The sequence below is a fragment of the Rutidosis leptorrhynchoides genome, chromosome 2 (genome assembly GCF_046630445.1).
Source record: "Rutidosis leptorrhynchoides isolate AG116_Rl617_1_P2 chromosome 2, CSIRO_AGI_Rlap_v1, whole genome shotgun sequence".
Lineage (NCBI taxonomy): Eukaryota > Viridiplantae > Streptophyta > Magnoliopsida > Asterales > Asteraceae > Rutidosis > Rutidosis leptorrhynchoides.
The window spans coordinates 38,921,009-38,937,542 of NC_092334.1; the positions used below are offsets into that span (position 1 = coordinate 38,921,009).

At 34.7% G+C, this 16,534-nt stretch overlaps 2 protein-coding genes across 2 annotated transcripts; both read left to right on the top strand.

Moving 5' to 3' along the window:
- Window positions 1–1,088: 1,088 nt before the first annotated feature.
- Window positions 1,089–3,686, top strand: LOC139890738 (Golgi apparatus membrane protein-like protein ECHIDNA). Its single transcript, XM_071873649.1, has 6 exons — window positions 1,089–1,202; window positions 2,123–2,179; window positions 2,259–2,462; window positions 2,589–2,648; window positions 2,774–2,900; window positions 3,332–3,686. The coding sequence occupies exons 1-6, from the start codon at window positions 1,188–1,190 to the stop codon at window positions 3,418–3,420; spliced, it is 552 nt and encodes a 183-aa protein (XP_071729750.1). The 5' UTR covers window positions 1,089–1,187; the 3' UTR covers window positions 3,421–3,686.
- Window positions 3,687–5,480: 1,794 nt separating this feature from the next.
- LOC139890739 (uncharacterized) lies at window positions 5,481–10,680 on the top strand. The gene is made up of 3 exons (XM_071873650.1): window positions 5,481–6,269; window positions 7,635–7,948; window positions 10,108–10,680. Exons 1-3 carry the CDS (start codon window positions 5,518–5,520, stop codon window positions 10,464–10,466), a joined length of 1,425 nt encoding a protein of 474 aa, XP_071729751.1. The 5' UTR covers window positions 5,481–5,517; the 3' UTR covers window positions 10,467–10,680.
- Window positions 10,681–16,534: the final 5,854 nt, after the last annotated feature.

Here is a 16,534-nt window from a genome sequence, read left to right on the forward strand (position 1 = left end):
GAACTTATGTTGTATGGCCATATGGGTTTGACAAACCCTCATTCGGACGGTTCGCTACCGTTATGCGGATGAAATATATTTTCGTGATTTAGTGTAGGTTCTAACACTGTGTGATGGGGTAACGTTGGTTAAGCCTTGATAATTGAGTGCTCGCGAATAACATACTTTTGGAATGCAAACGATTTGGATAATCAACGTTATGGAAATACAAAAATCTTGTGATTCAAAAACAACGTTTATTACTACACCTATGATTTCACCAGCGTTTTTCGTTGACAGTTTTCTATATGTTTCTCAGGTTCATACTTGGCTACTTGAAACATGTTTCCGCACACTTTGATTACTTGCTTGGAGTCAAGCATACATGCATACGCTAGCGATAGCACTTTTGGATTTAACTTAAGCATACATACTTACGCTATTTATAGCAAACTGTGATTTTCAACTTATATTATGCCGCAAGTTATTTCATTTATACTTTACTACTTTTGTAAACTTATACATGTTGTCGAACCGTTTGATAAGCTAAACTTTGTAAGTCTTGTACGTTTCAAATGAATGCGACATAATTTTGGTCAAACGCGTCTCATATAGTGACTATGCCCACGTAACGGGACCTAAGTTAACGGCGTCGTCAATGACAATTTTGTCGGGTCGCTACAATAATATCTGTTTCTCTATATTTAGTCATTTTCTTCATATGTAAAGATATGAACTTAAGTTTTCACATTTAAAATCAAATCCAAACATTTATACCAAACACTTTCAAACCTTTATTAACGAAATCAAATCATAACACTTTACATCAAAATATCCAAACAATGCATGCAGTACACCGTAGCAATTCATTAAAGTGTTAATGTAAGCAAGATAGCGAATAGTGAAATCCAATAGCATTACACTCAATAATGTGTGTGATATGCTTTGATAAATTGTTGGGTTTTTGTGAAAGTCTAGAGACGTGAAAGATGAGAAAGGAGGATTTTGTGAAAGTCTAGAGACGTGAAACAATCAAGGGCTGTACGTGTAAATAATCAAACATAAGGAGCTTTTTTGAAAAATCTACAAACTAGATCCGCGACGCCCAAACTTCATCCCCAAAACCTTAATCCTTTCATCATTGCAGTGAACGACGCGTTTAAAATCCCGCGAATTTGCTGAGGATCGAAGGCTGATTCTTCGTTATCATGGATCTGAATCCGGTTTGATTCACAATTACTATTTAGCTGCTTTAAGAATCATGTTATGATATACAGTGTATGTTATCATCCGTTTGTTAGATCCGAAATTGCTTGGGCCATACAATATGCTTAAGTTTCTATCACGTGTTGATTTAGCATACAATTCACAATATTCTTCTATAATCTAAGTTGTTGAAATTATGAAGTGTAGTTTTCTTCTTTGTTGCTTTTAATTGTTTAGCCCTAGATCTTTTATTAGGCAGTATTGGTGACAGGAAACTGACTGATAAGTTTGCGAGAATTGTTGTTCGGTAGTGACATGTTACTCATTTGTTTAGCTGAGACTGCGTAGTAAAATGGATCATGTATTCATTTTTTTTATTATGCTGTTGCACTTGCACATGATTATGTCGATTACTGATATAGTTAATAAAGCACGATTTATAAGTTTGTTTTGGTTTTTCATATGCTCGGGGACTCAGAGGCCAGTGATTGTTTCTATTTATGTTTTGTAAGTAGTGTACATTACTTATTTTAATGGTAGATTGACGATAAGTTGTATATTTTTCACATTGTGCTGTTAGGTAATTGTTAAGTTGCTACTTTGAGCTAATTAGTTAGCTTTAGAAACTGACAGTGAATTGTGCATCATATTCTAGGATTTGTTTTTGAAAAATGAATAAATTTAAATTTGAACTATAACATGCCATATACTCAAGCTTTAGTATCTGTTTTATATTTTTCGGAGCAAATCATTCTGCATCATGTTCTTTTGTGTGTACGATGAAGAGTAAGGGTCAACAATGCATTTTCAGTTGGTAAAAATCTGAAAGCTCTTAGCATACGATTAGTTTTTAACAGAATATCCTACTTTGCACTATAAGCTTGTAATGCTATGGTTTCTGGTTATAGAGGCTTACTTATTGTTTATTTGTGCTCAGCCTCAAGGGGAAAACTATGCGAACCCAAGGATATGCTTCTTTCATGTGCTCTTCAAGGTCTAGTCTTTTTTATGATCTCTTTTTCTTTATCCTTACTACATTTCATATTAATCTTGTTTATTCTCTGTCAATACAGGCTGGAGCATTGGCATTTTATATTCTATCCGCTCTGTTTTTTGATAGTTTTGTCATAATTTTTGTGGTGACTGTTCTTCTGGCCGCTCTCGATTTCTGGGTAGTTAAAAATGTCAGCGGTCGAATCTTAGTCGGTTTGAGGTGGTGGAATGAAATCGATGACAATGGTGAAAGTGTGTGGAAATTTGAATGTCTTGACCAAGAGGCGTGTTGTTACATTTTATTTTTTATTTTATTCATTCCATTATTCAAAGACCAAATGCAATCTTATTAACCGGCTCTATATTACCTGTATTTCGTGGCTTATATATATTGTGTCTTTCTTTAACAGTCATTAGCTCGAATGAACAAAAAGGATTCATGGCTGTTCTGGTGGACCCTTTACTTGACTGTAAGTAGATTTTTGAATTCAATTGCAACACTAATATTGCACGATTAATTTCAATCTAGAAAGTTTGATTGCAAGCTAAAATAGTGATTACTAATGACTGCATCTAAGCTATTGTCTTTTTGCAGGCGGTTGTATGGATCTTCTTTGGTATATTCTCTCTGATAAGGTTCCAAGCTGATTATCTTCTTGTTGTTGGAGTTTGCTTGACTCTCAGCATTGCAAATATTGTGGGCTTCACAAAATGCCGCAAAGGTATGTATAACTCTTTTCAACATAGTTAGATTTTTGCTAGGATTTGCGTAACTTATGGAATGCTTTGTGTATTATACCAGTTTGAGTTCACATTATCTGGTTAATTATGTATATGCTTTTGTCTTTAACGTGTCAGATGGTTAATAACACACAATCTATTTTTTTCTAATACATACCGTTGAGAGAGCTTGAATAAAATTATTCAAAATCAAGGAGATAGAAATAGAAATCGTTACCCAACCTGACCCTTTATAAAAGTGACCTGATTTGGGTGCTATATAAAGATGGAAACGTAATACAGAATAATGGATACAATATTATGTCAATCTTATTTTGTCTCTGTTAACTTTTTGATGTAAAGTTACAGTTGTCTTTTATTGTGCAAGTGGTGTTGGTAAAATTTGATTTTTTGGACATTTGTGTTGATTCAGATGCAAAGAAGCAGATTCAACAATTTGCCTCCCAGACTATTGCAAATCGGTTTTCATCGACGCTGCAGTCTGCATTTAGCGTTGTCTAGTTTTGGACAGACCTTGGTTTGCTGTTGTACGTTATATACTATGTGAATTTAAGTTGAACGTGATAGTTTTTGTTAGATATAATCAGTCAAAACCTTATCTTTTTCCCTTGTTTTTTTGGTATGAATAATTCATTTAGTTGTTTCGAATCATACCAAATCATAACGTGTTTACTGCGTTACCATTTCCCCATGTCTGTTAAAGCTTTTGCGAATATTATGTGGGCAATTTATATAGGCATCACATGGAACTATGAAAGTTCTTATTATTTGTTGGGTCTTAAATTAAATAGGACACATTTTTCACCTGATCATAAAAATAGGTGTGATTGGATTGAGGGTTTTGGTGGGTGGGTGGTGGGAATGGAATGGGAATGGGAATGGGGATGAGGATGAGGATGAGGATGAGTGGGAATGATACTGGATGAATGTTTAAGAGATGATTCCAATTCCGTTTTCACTCAATAATCCTACCCATTACCATTCCCAACAATAAAACAAAAGTAATTCTACCCAGATTCAGTATAAATTTTTCAATTTTAGCCAAAAATTCCCAACAATAAAACAAAAGTAATTTGCAAGTTTTTGACTATTTCATTTATGCGATAATTTGGTTATTCGCAAATTGTCAGGTGGATGTTAAAATACACCATGAACCCTATATAGATCACATATGCCATCGTGAGATTATACAACCCATCATCTCTCCTTTTTTTTATTTACAAATAGTCTCTTTTATTTGATCACCGCCCCCCCTTCCCTTCCCGTGGGCTTACAGAGAACTTGCCAGCAATGCATATTTGGCTTTGATATCCGGGTGAAACACACTTTGCTAAGACATCTTCTAATTCTGTCAACAACCTTTTTTTTTTTTTTTTTTTTTTTTTTTTAAAGAATCATCACAGAAATTCCAATCTTTTTGACCATTTGTTACACATTTGTTAAACCCTTCGTTACATTCTAAAATGCTCTACTCCTAATGGGAGTTTAGAGAGGGACGCTGTGGAGGTGCCTTTATTCATCCACAATTCTTATGACAATATCAAACTGCGGGTCACGCATCTCCCTTTATCTTTTCTTTTTTTGTTTGAACTTTAACGAATAAAAATGATGGGACTACTGTGTCACATCACCATTTTCCTTTCCATAACCCTTCCTATAACTTATACGTTCCTCTTTTTCACAACGTTATCTCAAATTTTTCACATCACCCACAATCTTCTCGCCACTTTCCGTTAACCCTTAATTTTATTCATTCATTGTGACAACGGTCTTTATATTATTTTATGACAAATGTTTTAAAAAATGTTTCTAGTCATAAATTTTGAATACTTAAGTGTTGTTTGTTTTTCTTTATTATATATTATATTGCGGATGGAAGACATATTTACATAAGATCTTTGTTTTTATGAGGATATATGTATAAAATGGGTAATGATAAATCCACTTGAATACAGATTATTTTTTATGCAATAGTTGATTGTACAGTATATCTATCAATGCATAAATATGAATGAATCTATAAAATAATTATGTAAAAATATTACCTCACATATGAAAATAGGATATCCATATATCTTCGAACCAAACAAACATAAAATTTAACTTCTTACTTTGAAAGACATTTTAAACTATTTTTTATTTTTGTATGTCTCCCCTTCCCTCCAAATCTTCCTTACCAACGTATTTAGACATCAGACGTCTAACATTTTAAAAAACAAACAACACCTTATACTACTATTATATGTGTTACGGAATATATAATAGTGTCATGTTTTAATTCTTGAAAGTCTTTCAATTTCAATTTCGATTTCACTTTCAATTCTAACTTTTAATTGTGTCATATAGTATATACTCCGTAATACTTTATAAAAGTTATACCAATTTAGTTGAATATATTAAAAATTCACTTCATTTAGAATTATTTATCAAATATTGTATAACATACTAATAAAAATATTTGATTTGAAGTTTAAATTGAAAAATAAAATGCAGATTCTACATAATTAAGAGTTAAGACTTGTATACTACCATAATTTTTCATTTTTCATTTTTCATGATCAAACACCAAGATTGCAGGTTGCAATCTGATTTACACAGATGTCCGGAGGTGGTAAGGCTTCAACTTCTTCCTCTGTCTCTCACCTCCGTAAAACTCATCGGCGATCCCCCACCAACAAAAACCTTAACCCTAATCCAAAACCCTCTCCTTCAAATTACAAACCATCCCCCAAACCAAATGCTAACCCTAACCCTAACCCTAATCCAGTACCCGAAAACTTCGCACCACCACTACAACAATTACCATCACCTCTACCACCGACGAATGGATTCCACATGCTTGATCGTCGAACAATCGTTTTCGCGGACGGCAGTGCTCGATCCTACTTCGCTTTACCACCTGATTACCAAGATTTTCCCCTACAGATTCCTAGGGCTCCGATTCGCCCTCCAGGTCCTGAATCACGGTTAGGTTTCGATAGAAAATTCCCACCCGGTCGTCCTGTCCCCGGCGCTACAAATGATCATTCCACACAAGATAATCAAGATTATAGGAACCCGTTAGGTGTTGATGGTTCGCTCAAACGAAAACTAGGGGATGTAAGAGATCTTAGTGATGAATATGAAAGACAAAAGCAACAGCTTTTGCAGAATGGGAATACGAATGCCGGTGCGGGTTTTAGTAGTAATAGAAACGAAGTGATGGGTAGTAAGTTTAATGAAGTGGATCAAGAGAAGTTGAAAAATGCATTTTTGATTTATATTAGATTGGTTAATGAGAGTGCTAATCTAAAGAAGAAGTTTTTGGCTGATGGTAAACAGGCTTCTCTTCGGTGTCTTGTTTGTGGCAGGTTTGGTTTGAATTCCATATACACATTATATGTATATATGTTGGTTTGTTGTATGTGCATATATTCTGCTCCTAGTACTTATCTAGCTTTTTCTTTTCATGTTATATTCGCATGCCATGAGGCATTAATGTTTAAATCTTTATTTGAAGTAGAGATAAATCTATTATGAATTGTTTAGAGGGTTGAATTAGACTGATTGATAGTGATATAATGAAGATCACGATTGTAAATTTACCGTTTTAGTCACAATTTTTTGGATGACTTGTATTTAGAGTTTGTTTCTCTTTTTGTTTATGATACATTAGCTAGTAGCTCGTATGCACAGCTCGAATTTATACTTTATTTTAGGCAATCTTGTTTAACTATCAATCTATCATGCTCCCACTTGGCGAAGAGGGCTACATATATGTTTATATGTATATATTTATATATGTATATATAAATACACACACACACACACACACACACTCACTATATTACTATGTATATGTTTCTGTTCTGGTGATATATTCAATATTACAGTCATCTAATTCAGGGAAAACCTGTCTTCTTGCTCTGTACTTGCTTGTTCTCTGAACAGTAAGATCTCATTGTGGGCCCTCTATTTTATATTATGGACATAGTTTTTCATGGGTATTAGGTAAGGGTGTCAATCACATGATGATCAATGGTAGGATAAAGTTTGTGTGTTCAGTATTTAATGATATTTTCTCTTAATATGGCTTGGACTCATTAACCAATCATTTATGCTCACATTGTAGAAATAACTACATTGTTCATTCTATGGTTTTGGTGCAGTTTAGGTGTGGTTGATTTTGTTTTTCGCATAGTAGTTATCTTACTTGATAGTCAGAATTTATTTGGGTTTAATTCTATCTCACTAAGTTGCTAACTAGGTTTTGATATTGACACATATGCCCCCTTTTTTAGTGAGTTTGTAAAAGTTGCTGGTCGGGACTAGTATCCGTAACATCTGCAGTTTTTATAATTAGGGTGTTCTATCTTTAGCCTCACTGTGACAGTTGTAGTGCACAGCTATTTGTTTGTTGTTGTAGTGATTCTGATTATGTTGTTGTAAGTGTGTTTATATCTGATTATTGGACCTGGGAAAATATTAGCAAATTTGGCTTATGGTGACCTGTCTTCGAGAAATTGCTCTGCAAGTTCATGGATGTGCTCTAATTTTAGGATACAAAGTGGGATGGCAGTTTAATTGAAATTGATAATTCAAGTATTTATCAGGGACGACCCAAGTAATTTTTTCTACATTAAATACCAATTTCTGCTATCTTTTATGGACCTCTTAACATGATTCTAGGCCTTAATAAATTTGAAGTGATGAATAAGTCATTTATGCAAATACAGGTTCTCCAAAGGTTTTCCAGATATCCATAGTCTAATCATGCACACATACAACCCAGAAATAGCAACTTCTGACCAAGTTACTGATCATTTGGGTCTGCATAAAGCATTTTGCATTTTAATGGGCTGGAAATATACTATGCCTCCAGATAATTCAAAATCATATCAGCAGTTATCTGCTGAAGAAGCTGATGCCGATCGCGATGACCTCATATTGTGGCCACCTCATGTCATCATACACAACACAGCTTCCAGAAAGGGCAAGGATGGACGTATGACGGGTTTAAGCAGTAAAGCAGTTGACATGATACTTAGAGGTATAAATATATTTATGTCTACCTTTGCTTTGCATTTCTTTTATATCCATCTGTATTAGATGCAGTGTTGTAAAATTCACCGATTAATGTCAATTACTCTCGGTTTACTCCTGTATAGGAACCGACCAATCCAAGTTTCCAAAATCCGAGTAATTAATTGGTCAACGTAGGTCAATGGGTCAAAGTCGGATTTAGTCGGTCAAAATTGGTCAAACTCAATATTGGTCAACATTTTAATATGAAATTAAATTATATATATAGTGGTAGGATCAAGAGGGAAGTAACCATTCGGGGGGAAGCAAATTTTTTTTTTTTTTTCGTTTTTTGAAAAAACTTTGTTCACGAACATTATAGATTGGATGAAAATAAGAACATTTAGAAAAGACACTTCGTGATGAATGTTATTATTTTGGCGGGAAAACGCTCGAAGAAGTAATATATAACAATTATCGTGTTTTTCGAGCGTATGTTGAGGTTTTAGACATTAGGGTTTAGATATTAGGGTTTAGATATTAGGGTTTATAGGGTTTAGATATTAGGGTTTAGAAATTTAGGGTTTAGGGTTTAGATTGAGTTTTTAACACGAACGGTTTAGGGTTTAGGGTTTAGGGTTTGGTGTTTTGGGTTTATGGAATAAACCCAAAACACCAAACCCTAACCCTAAACCCTAAACCCTAAACTCTAAATCGGGCTAAATTTTACTTCACAAAACATGAAAAAAAAACGTTAACATTCTTCACGAACAATATTATCTTGAATGTTATTTTTGTCGATCGTTTTCCCGCCAAAATAATAACATTCATCACGAAGTGTCTTTTCTAAATGTTCTTATTTTCATCCAATCTATAATGTTCGTGAACAAAGTTTTTTCAAAAAACGAAATTTTTTTTTTTGCTTCCCCCCGCTTCCCCCCGATTGGTTACTTCCCCATTGATCCTGCCCCTATATATATATATATATATATATATATATATGTATATATATATATATATATATATATATATATATATATATATATAGAGAACAAATGAAGATTATGTATATGTGTCTAGACAGTTATATAGACGTTTATGGATTTTCTTGAATATTTACACATATAGTTTTGAAAATTATTGCTTATTACTACCTCCGTCCAAATCTGTTGTCCCGTTTTTTTAACTTTGGATGTCTTTTTCTTCAATTTTGACTTTAAATATTTCCATTTGTATTATATATTATTCGATGAAATTTGTATCACTGGATTGGTTTTTGAATATATTTTTAATGGTATAACGTTCGTCAAGTATTATATAACACATAAAAAATAATTTAAAGTCAAAGTTGGAAAAAAGACCTCGAAACAGAACGATAGATTTGGGACGGAAGGAGTAGTTATTACACTCCGATCACTCCCTCAAAAGTCCCGACCAAGTACTCCCCGAATAGCGATTTTTGCAACCTTGATTATAGGTGGTATGATGGGCAAGTTAGGCAGATTGTCTAATGGGCAAAACATGTTGTTTTCAGCTTGGGCCGAATTTGTTCTTTGGCATTAGAAATGGCAAGGTGGACTTGCCGGGATATTTGTCTAAATGGTCCAAATGGGTCGTTATGTAATACAGGTTGAACCACGATTGGTTGGGTTCGGTTAACCAATAATTCAGTTATCCATAGGTACACTTACAATATTGGCACAGCAACAATCCAGAGCTCCAGATAGAACACTTTAGGATGTTCAGTTGTATAAAAGTAGGCCTTGACCCATTTGATCTTTTTGACTTTTTTCTTTTGACCGATTTCTTTTTGTTGGCCCGTTTTGGAGTAATAATTGAGATAAAAGCCAACCTGTAGAGTGTTATGTTTCATGCACTATGCATATACCGAACCCTCGTATCAAAGGGCTATAGTGATCTGTAGATAATAATCCTTTCATACTGTATGACATCGATTAGCAAAATTGTTTTGCAGAATAGCTTGTATAAATAAATAAAAAATATTAAGCTCTGCAATATATGTGATGGCAACTGCACTTTGTTGTTTTGTTATTGATTGTTATCATCTAAATTTAATTGCTTGTACTATGATCACATGTCAAAAGCATTAGTAATTCATCAGGTAATTTGGGTGGGTATTGCTATTAACAAGGCTTTATGTGAATCTTGTGTTATTTTTTTCCCCAGGTTTTGGATTCACCACTGGAAAGTCAAAGTCAATGTACGGAAGAGAAGGACACATGGGCACAACCTGTGTTAAGTTTGCTGGTGACGAATCAGGTCTGAAAAATGCCATGAGACTTGCAGATTTCTTGGAGAAACAGAATCATGGACGTAGGTCTTGGGCCTCTATAAAGTCCATGTTCAGACCAACGAGAGGTGGTAGGAAAGACCCCAACTTTGTAAAGTTGGATAACGAGAATGGGAAGAAAGAGAGAATTTTATACGGGTATTTGGGAACCGTATTTGATCTGGATGTTATTGATTTTGATACTCAACAAAAGGTCACTATTGAAAGCAAGAGAGTAAAAGCACAACTTACATGAGCTGTGTTCCGGTTGTGTTTGTTTGATTATGTTTCATTTGATAGAAACTAACGTTCTCGTACATTGGTATTGAACTGTCGATAGCCTGTGATAGAAACTAGTGGTGGATCATTTCTCTGGATATAGAATGAGTTTGACATGTATTTCTTTTTTTGTTCTTGTTTATATAATTATATTGTAGTAAACCCTTTTGGTGACTCTTGTGCATGTAGTTTTTGTTCTTACCCAAGTTCTTTAGGGTCATATCATCCATCACAAGGGGGACAACATTGAATTATTTGTATCAAGCTTTCTAAAAAGAATGTGAGTAGCAGAATGCTATACCAGTGTGTGACATTGATATATCTTCTGGACTTGGACAATGTAAGCACCTGAAGTTAGTGCATCCAGTGTTAATGGCTCATACCTCTTTGTTAGATGTTGAGATTTCGATTCCATGGGATGACAACATTGCACACAAGGATATCCCTTGATCTCGAATTCCACCTAAGGTCGCCTTTCGCACATCTTTGTGGGGGCAGCAGGGAGGGGGGTTTTACCGGCCATGCCCTTGGATTGGTCTGGGTTTCTTCCAAGGCAGCAGTTGGGGATGAGTTATGCAACTGTAGGAGATGATCGCGTGGGTGGTTAAGTCCATTGGCTGATCCTAAACTGCTGTTCAAAAATAATAATAATAATAAATAAATAAAGATGAAAGAGTATAACATTATAATAGTCTCTTTACAAACCATCTTCGTTGGTTATCGCCCTTCTAGGCGTTCGTGAGGTCTCGAGTTCCAATCTCACATGGGGATTTCATAATGCAATTTACTTTGCAGTAGTTTATGAAGTCCTCTGGAGGCATCGTTGTCTGAGCATGTCCTATAACAGTTATTCGGTGGAACATCCTTGATACGTGGAAAGGATATGATCGAACATCCTTGACGTGTGGAAAGGATATGATCGGGTGGAATTCTTTTGGTGGTCTCCTGTCAGTGACTTCAATCTTGTTGTTCAAAAAATAAGTCTCTTTAAAGGATGACTTTCTTTGTTTGAAGGTATGGGCACACATTTTTCTCTCAGAGTCTCAGGGATGTGACAACGGCTGGAACGGGCTCCCCAAAAAGTCAACCCGGGACTCTGGGTTGGGTTATGTATACATCATATCGATTAGTTATTGTTGTAATTCAATCTAATATTTGTTTTTATGTGAGTATCGATTATAAGTTTTGATATTTAAGGAAAAAATGGTGAGTTTACTAAATACACATAAATGTGTTACATACTTACATGGGCACAATAAGTCTTTTTTTTTTTTTGTTTGAACGACACAATAAAAGTTTTTGATTTGATATTTTTTATTTTAATATACTATAAAAAAATAAAAAAATGAGTCACAATGTTCAATTTCACAAAGGTGATGATATATCCACTATTATTTTTACTACATTATCATAAATTATGCATTAACATGTAGTATCGTACAATCTTTTAATGTACATATATATAATGGATGTAGTAAAAACTATGGTGAAAATATAAAAGCCTTTTCAAAAATGAAGTTTTCACTCCATGGACCATGGTTGTAACCAACTCATCCTTAACTATCACTTAATATTCGTCGTCTTAGACATGATTTTGTTATGAGTTTAAAATTGATCACATGTTTAGCACGTGCCTTGGAGTTTAAATGAAGCACGTGATTGGCACATGTATTCATCTTCTTCAATTGATCCAGCTTGTTGTTGACTTCGTTTGACCATTAGCTCGTTCGTTCAAATGACTAACAGAATGCAGTTACTAGTTAGTTAGGATGTTGGCGGTTGTTAGTTGATACTTAAACGAGTTCAGTAGTTAGATTGAATAGGTTTTTTCATTGTGTAATTCACATTTTCTCTCCCAATTTCTGTATCAAACAATTTCAATATTGTGCAATTCAATTCCAAACCTTTTTCTACTAATTGAGGTCTCTGTTGATTTGTGAGGTTTAATTTCGATTGTTGTAATCCTAATTAGACCATATCATTTGGTATCAGAGCGATTTCATGGTGAAATTGATCTAATTTTGACAAAAAATTTCAGGAATCATGGTGGTTGCTACACGAGGCTCGTCTACGGATGACAACACCAAAGAGTTCATCACTGAGTTGGTGAATGCATCATTGGAAGACATCAGGAAGGCGATGGCTGATGTAACAGCTCAATTAAGCAATGTGTTAGTACAACAGAATTATGTTACTAAAGAGTTGCAGAAGATTAAAGGCGGTGAAGGAGGTAGCAGTAAAGGATCATTACAACTCACAAGGCTTACTAAACTGAATTTTCCAAAATTTGATGGAGACGAGGTTAATGATTGGCTGTACAGATGTAAGCAATTTTTCTTTGTTGATGGCATAGAAGAGGAAGATAAGGTGAAGGTAGCTTCAATTCACCTTTATAAGAAAGCTCTACACTGGCACTAACAATACATCAAGATACATGGTGAAGATGTAGACTAGAATACTTATGAAGCAGCAATCCTCAAAAGATTTGGAACCACAATTGAAGATCCAATGGCTAAACTTAAGAATTTGAAGCAAAATGGATCTGTGCAGGCATACCAAGATGCATTTGAGAATCTGTTAAATAAAGTTGAAATAAGTGAGAAGCAAGCCATTAGTCTATATTTGGGAGGCTTACAAAAAGATATTGAATTTCCAGTAAGAATGTTCAAACCTAATACATTGGAAGATACTTTTTGTTTGGCTAAGTTGCAAGAAGATACCATTGAAGCCACCAAGAAGAAATATGCTCCAATTTTACCAACACCAAGGACAGGCTATACTAGCTATCAGTCAAGAAATGTCACAACAAATGCACCATCAAACACTGTGATGACATTGCCCTCTACACCTACAAGATTGGCCTTGCCTACACCTAAACCAGAAGAAGCAGTTAACACAAAAAGAATTGGAGGATAAGAGAGCAAAGGGTTTATGTTTCTATTGTGATTAAAAGTACATTCCAGGTCATAAATGCAGTGGGCAACTCTATTCCTTAGAAATATTACAAGATGAAGATGAAGGAAACAACACAATTGCAGAAGTTACACAGGCTGCAGAGTTTGAAGATGTTTCAGAGGAGGTGATAGAGTATTCACCACATATTTCTTTAAATGCTCTTACTGGAACAAACTCATATCAGACCATATGGGTCTGTGGGAAGGTACAAAACCAAACCATTCACATATTAATCGATTCTGGCAGTACACATAACTTTCTTGATATAAATGTGGCAAGAAGGTTAGGATGTAAGATTCAACAAATTAGACCTATGAATGTGAATGTACCTGGAGGAAACAAAATTTTAAGTACTAGTGAGTGCTTAGGGTTTAAGTGGAAAATGCATTTTGAAAATTTTGAAGATGACATGGTACTTATTCCCTTAGGAGGCTGTGATATGGTATTGGGAATTCAATGGCTTAAACCATTGAGGGATATTCTCTGGAATTTTGACAGCCTGCAGATGTCCTTTACCTACAAGAATAAAAAAGTGGTATTGAGGGGCACAAGAAAACAAGGTGTACAGTGGGTTGAAGGAAAGAGACTGGGTAAAGCTATTACTCATCAGGAAGCCCATTTAGCTTCCATGTATGTGTGTGTATATCCAGCTGCTCAGTTTGGAATGATAGAGGCAAGTAAGACTACTGCAGAAATGCAATCAGAAGCTATCACTCAATTACTTGATGCATATTCTGATGTCTTTGCAATACCTAAAGAGTTACCACCTCCAAGAACCCATGATCATAAGATACCTTTGAAAGAAGGCACGACAGCTATCAATGTTAGGCCCTATAGGCACCCTCCTGCACAAAAAGATGCAATAGAAACTATGGTGTCTGAACTATTGGAATCTGGGGTGATTAGGCCTAGTCATAGCCTATTTTCTTCACCTATTGTCATGGTCAAAAAGAAGGATGGTAGTTGGCGTATGTGTGTTGATTATAGAGAGCTGAATAAACACACAATTAAGGATAAATTTCCTATTCCCATTATTGAAGAGCTAATAGATGAGCTTAGTGGGTCTGCTATCTTTTCAAAATTAGACCTTAGGTCTGGCTACCATCAAATTAGAATGTGTACAGATGACATCCCTAAAACTGCTTTTAGGACACATGAAGGACATTATGAATTCTTAGTCATGCCTTTTGGATTGACTAATGCCCCATCAACTTTTCAAGCACTCATGAATGAGGTTTTCAAGCCATATTTGAGGAAATTTGTGTTAGTTTTTTTAATGACATCTTGGTCTACAGTCCTACCATTGAAGAACACATACATCACTTGCAACTCATCCTGGAGTTGATGAGAAGTCACACCTTATTTGCTAAACAATCCAAGTGTGTCTTTGCTACTAACAAGGTGGAATATCTTGGCCACATTATCACAGTTCAAGGGGTATCCACTGAACCTTCCAAAATTGAAGCAATTAAGAATTAGCCACAACCCAAGTCAGTTAAACAATTGAGGGGTTTCCTAGGGTTAACAGGGTATTATAGGAGGTTCATCAAAAATTATGCTTGTATAAGTCAACCTCTGACACAATTGTTGAAGAAAGAGGGGTTTAAATGGTCTCCGCAAGCAACACTTGCTTTTGAAGAACTCAAACAAGCTATGCAGACTTCTCCAGTGTTGCAGCTACCCAACTTTAATACAGAATTTGTCATAGAAACAGATGCTTCAGATAAAGGCATTGGAGCAGTCCTACAACAAAATGGACACCCCATTGCCTACCTGAGTAAAATCCTGGCACCTAGGCATCAAGTGTTATCAACCTATGAAAAAGAATTTTTGGCAGTGATTCATGCTCTAGAAAAATGGAGGGGTTATTTGTTAGATAACCATTTTATCATCAAGACTGATCATGTGAGCTTAAAATATTTGCTTGATCAAAGAATTTCTACTCCTACTCAGATGAAGTGGCTTTCAAAGTTGTTAGGATATGACTATGAGATAGTCTATAAGAAAGGCACAGAGAATGGGGCTGCAGATGCCTTATCAAGAGTTGATAGTGGTGCTCAATTGTGTCAAATTATGGTTTCTACAATTAACAGCACTATGTTTCAAAGAATCATTGATAGTGTCACTGCAGATGTGGATTTACAGACTTTAATTAGTCAACTTTCTACAAATCCACATGCTTCTAAACATTTCACCTGGAAAGATGGTCAACTTAAAAGAAAAGGTAAGCTAGTGGTGGGTGTTGATCTTCCTTCGAGAAAAGAATTGCTTGTGCATTACCATCAAGATTCAGTTGGTGGTCATTCTGGTACACATGCCACCATTCAAAAGCTATCTGCTATGTTTTATTGGAAAGGGTTGAGAAAGGATGTGAAGCAATTTGTAAGGGAATGTCTTATTTGCCAAAGAAATAAACCAGATTTGGCTAGCTACCCTGGTTTATTACAACCATTACCAATTCCTACTCAAATTTTGTAGTGACCCGAACTTTTCCATGTTTATATATATTAATTGAGATTGATATTTACATGATTAAATGTTTCCAACATATTAAGCAATCAAACTTGTTAAGACTTGATTAATTAAAATATGTTTCATATAGACAATTGACCACCCAAGTTGACCGGTGATTCACGAACGTTAAAACTTGTAAAAACTATATGATGACATATATATGGATATATATATATATATAGTTAACATGATACTATGATAAGTAAACATATCATTAAGTATATTAACAATGAACTACATATGTAAAAACAAGACTACTAACTTAATGATTTTTAAACGAGACATATATGTAACGATTATCGTTGTAAAGACATTTAATGTATATATATATATATCATATTAAGAGATATTCATACATGATAATATCATGATAATATAATAATTTAAAATCTCATTTGATATTATAAACATTGGGTTAACAATATTTAACAGGATCGTTAACCTAAAGGTTTCAAAACAACACTTACATGTAACGACTAACGATGACTTAACGACTCAGTTAAAATGTATATACATGTAGTGTTTTAATATGTATTTATACACTTTTGAAAGACTTCAATACACTTATCAAAATAC